The 2,705-nt window shown below is 44.4% G+C and overlaps 1 protein-coding gene across 1 annotated transcript; it reads right to left on the bottom strand.

Annotated features, from left to right (window-relative positions):
- Positions 1-493: 493 nt before the first annotated feature.
- On the bottom strand, positions 494-1,429 carry LOC308570715 (olfactory receptor 4D5-like; the record flags this gene model as incomplete). The annotated part of the gene is made up of 1 exon (XM_081165627.1): positions 494-1,429. The coding sequence occupies one exon, from the start codon at positions 1,427-1,429 to the stop codon at positions 494-496; it is 936 nt and encodes a 311-aa protein (XP_081021753.1).
- Positions 1,430-2,705: the final 1,276 nt, after the last annotated feature.

Below are 2,705 nucleotides of genomic sequence, written 5' to 3'. Positions count from 1 at the left end.
GATGTGGCAGCTCCAATTTCTCTCTCCCCCCCAAATAGGGTGCAGAAAATCAAGAGGTTGCTGGAGAAATCAGTAAGGCCTAGACTTTTGGATAATTGACAAATCAACTTTGCTCCACACAAAAGTTAACATTTGTATGAAACAAAGGATGGAGATAACTATAAACTGTCACATAACACTAAGAAAGCTGCTGAGCAAACCTATTTTAGTTACTTCTTGCAACTTTTGTAATTTTCCAGTATATTTGAGAAAGTGACTTGTGTGCTTGTCGTATGTCAACTTCTGTATAAATATTTTGCACTTACAATGTTCAGAGCGCCTATGGCACAGGTGTACAAGGTTTCTCTCCTGATATGCATATCAGAAAATAAAGTGATGCTTCAAATGATTCTCTCATGGTCTGATTTCCACAACGTGGTCATTTGTACACATTTTCACCTTGAATGGTGAAGAAACCATACACAATACGAATGGGAGTCAGTTGCAAAGTCTGTCAGGGAGCCAATTTCTTTTGCTTCTTTCCCTTGAGCTTTTCAAATGCAACTTTGAAATCTTTGTTCCTCAGGGTATAAATGAAAGGGTTCAAGATGGGAGTGATGACAGTATAGAGAACGGAGATGGCTTTGTCCATGGGGAAGCTGCGGAAGGGATGGATGTAAATGTAGATGCAAGGCCCAAAAATCAGGGTCACTACAGTGACATGGGAAGCACAGGTGGAGATAGCTTTGCTCCGGTTGGGTGCAGACCCTGCTCTGAGCTTGGCCAGAAGGATGGAGTACGACACAAGCAACACCACAAAGCACATTAAAGTCACGAGGCCACTGTTGGACACCATGAGTAGCTCCACCACGAAGGTATTAGTACAAGCCAGTTTGACCACCTGTGGCACATCACAGTAGAAGTTGTCCAGCTTGTTGGGGCCACAAAAGGGCAACTGGGTAATAATGGCCACTTGGATGATGGAGTGGACAAAGCCACCAGTCCAGGAGGCACACATCAGGCCACCACACACTGCCCCATTCATGATGACCATGTAGCGCAATGGGCAGAAGATGGCAATGTAACGGTCATAGGCCATGATGACAAGAAGGAAGATCTTGATGCCGCCAATGAAGTGGAAGAAGAAGATCTGGCAAATGCAGCCCACATAAGAGATGGTGTTGGTCTTTGATAGGAAACCGGCCAACATTTTAGGAGCAGTTATGCTAGAGTAGCAGAAATCAAGGAATGAGAGGTTTCCTAAGAGGAAGTACATAGGGGTATGGAGGATAGGTGCATAAGCCACTAGGCTAACGATTAAGAGGTTGCCCAGCATGGTTGTGCCATATACAGCCAAGAAGAAAGCAAACAAGAGGACCTTCACTTCTGGCTTGCTGGTCAGCCCAAGAAATACAAACTCTCTCACAGTGGTGCCGTTCTCTGCTTCCATCATGTGTGTTGAGGCCCCACTGATGGGACTCTGAAAGAATACAGGATAGTTATCAATAAAAGCTATGGAAGAAAAAATTAAATAAAGAAAAATTGTTCTATTGATGTTGTGGACAATGTTTTATCACATTTTGATAGGACCATGAGAAACTGCATTATATCAGTCCAGACCATTGGACCATTCAGCTCAGTATTGTTCACATGGGATGGCAGTGGCTGTCCAGGGTTTCAGTTTGGGGCATTCTCAGTCCTACCTGGAGATGATGGGAATTGAACTTGGAACTTCCTGACTGCAGATACTCTACCACTGATCTATACTTATAACTTGATAGAATTGGTTGGATGTGTGTGTGTGTGTCAGGAAACAAGCATCACTTTGTGGGCTGTATGCAGCTGGTGGTATTTCTGAGTACAGTGGAACCTCGGGTTACGTACCATCCTCCTTACAAATGCTTTGGGTAAGGAGCTCTGCTTACCTGGAAGTAGGTCTCCTGGTAGCAAACTTTGCACCGGGATGCGAGTGGAAGTTGCGCAGCGGCAGCAGGAGGCCCCCATTAGCAAAAGGTTAAGAACGGTTTTGGCTTAAGAACGGACCTCCAGAATGAATTAAGTTCATAACACGAGGTACCACTTTACTCGTTTTGCTCTCATTCTTAAAACATAGGAACTGCAACAAAATTGCAGTGGGCAGAGCTGCTATTTAGATCTCCAGTGTTTCTACTTTATTCCAACCCCTCTCCCATTTTATATTTCCCCTTTTTACGTGGGCATTCCATGACAATGGTCAGTTCTCACTGGGATGCTTTGGAGTCCGCTTCCCTTAGAATACTTTCCTTCAAAAATGTCCCAAACGCTTTGAAGTTACTCTGTGCCTTCTGGTACCTCCCTCTCATGAGTGGTGCTATTTTGGTTACATAAGCAATGACACTCAACAGCCTGAACATTAAGGGGAGGGTCAGGGCTCCATGGTAGAGCATCTGCTTTGCACCTTGAGCCACATGGATCAATAGTGTGATTCAGTATAAGGCAGGTTGCTATGCTCATATTGGGATACAGAGGGAAATATAAATTTGCCCTGTGCCACATCAGAGGCCACTCACATCAGATCCGGCCAGCTACAGACCTGTCAACCTCTTACCTATAGTTAGTAAATTATATGCAAAACACCTCCACAATAAGTTAATCAACCTGATTGATGTTGAGGCTATCCTTGCGGAAGAGCAAGCAGGATTCAGGCAAGGCAGATCTACTATAGACCATTGCTTCATCCTAACCCA

This window comes from Podarcis bocagei, assembly GCF_964188305.1.
Source record: "Podarcis bocagei genome assembly, chromosome: 13".
In the NCBI taxonomy this organism is placed as follows: Eukaryota; Metazoa; Chordata; class Lepidosauria; order Squamata; family Lacertidae; genus Podarcis; species Podarcis bocagei.
The sequence above is the reverse complement of the archived record's forward strand: the minus strand, read 5'-3'. Positions and strand labels throughout refer to the sequence as shown.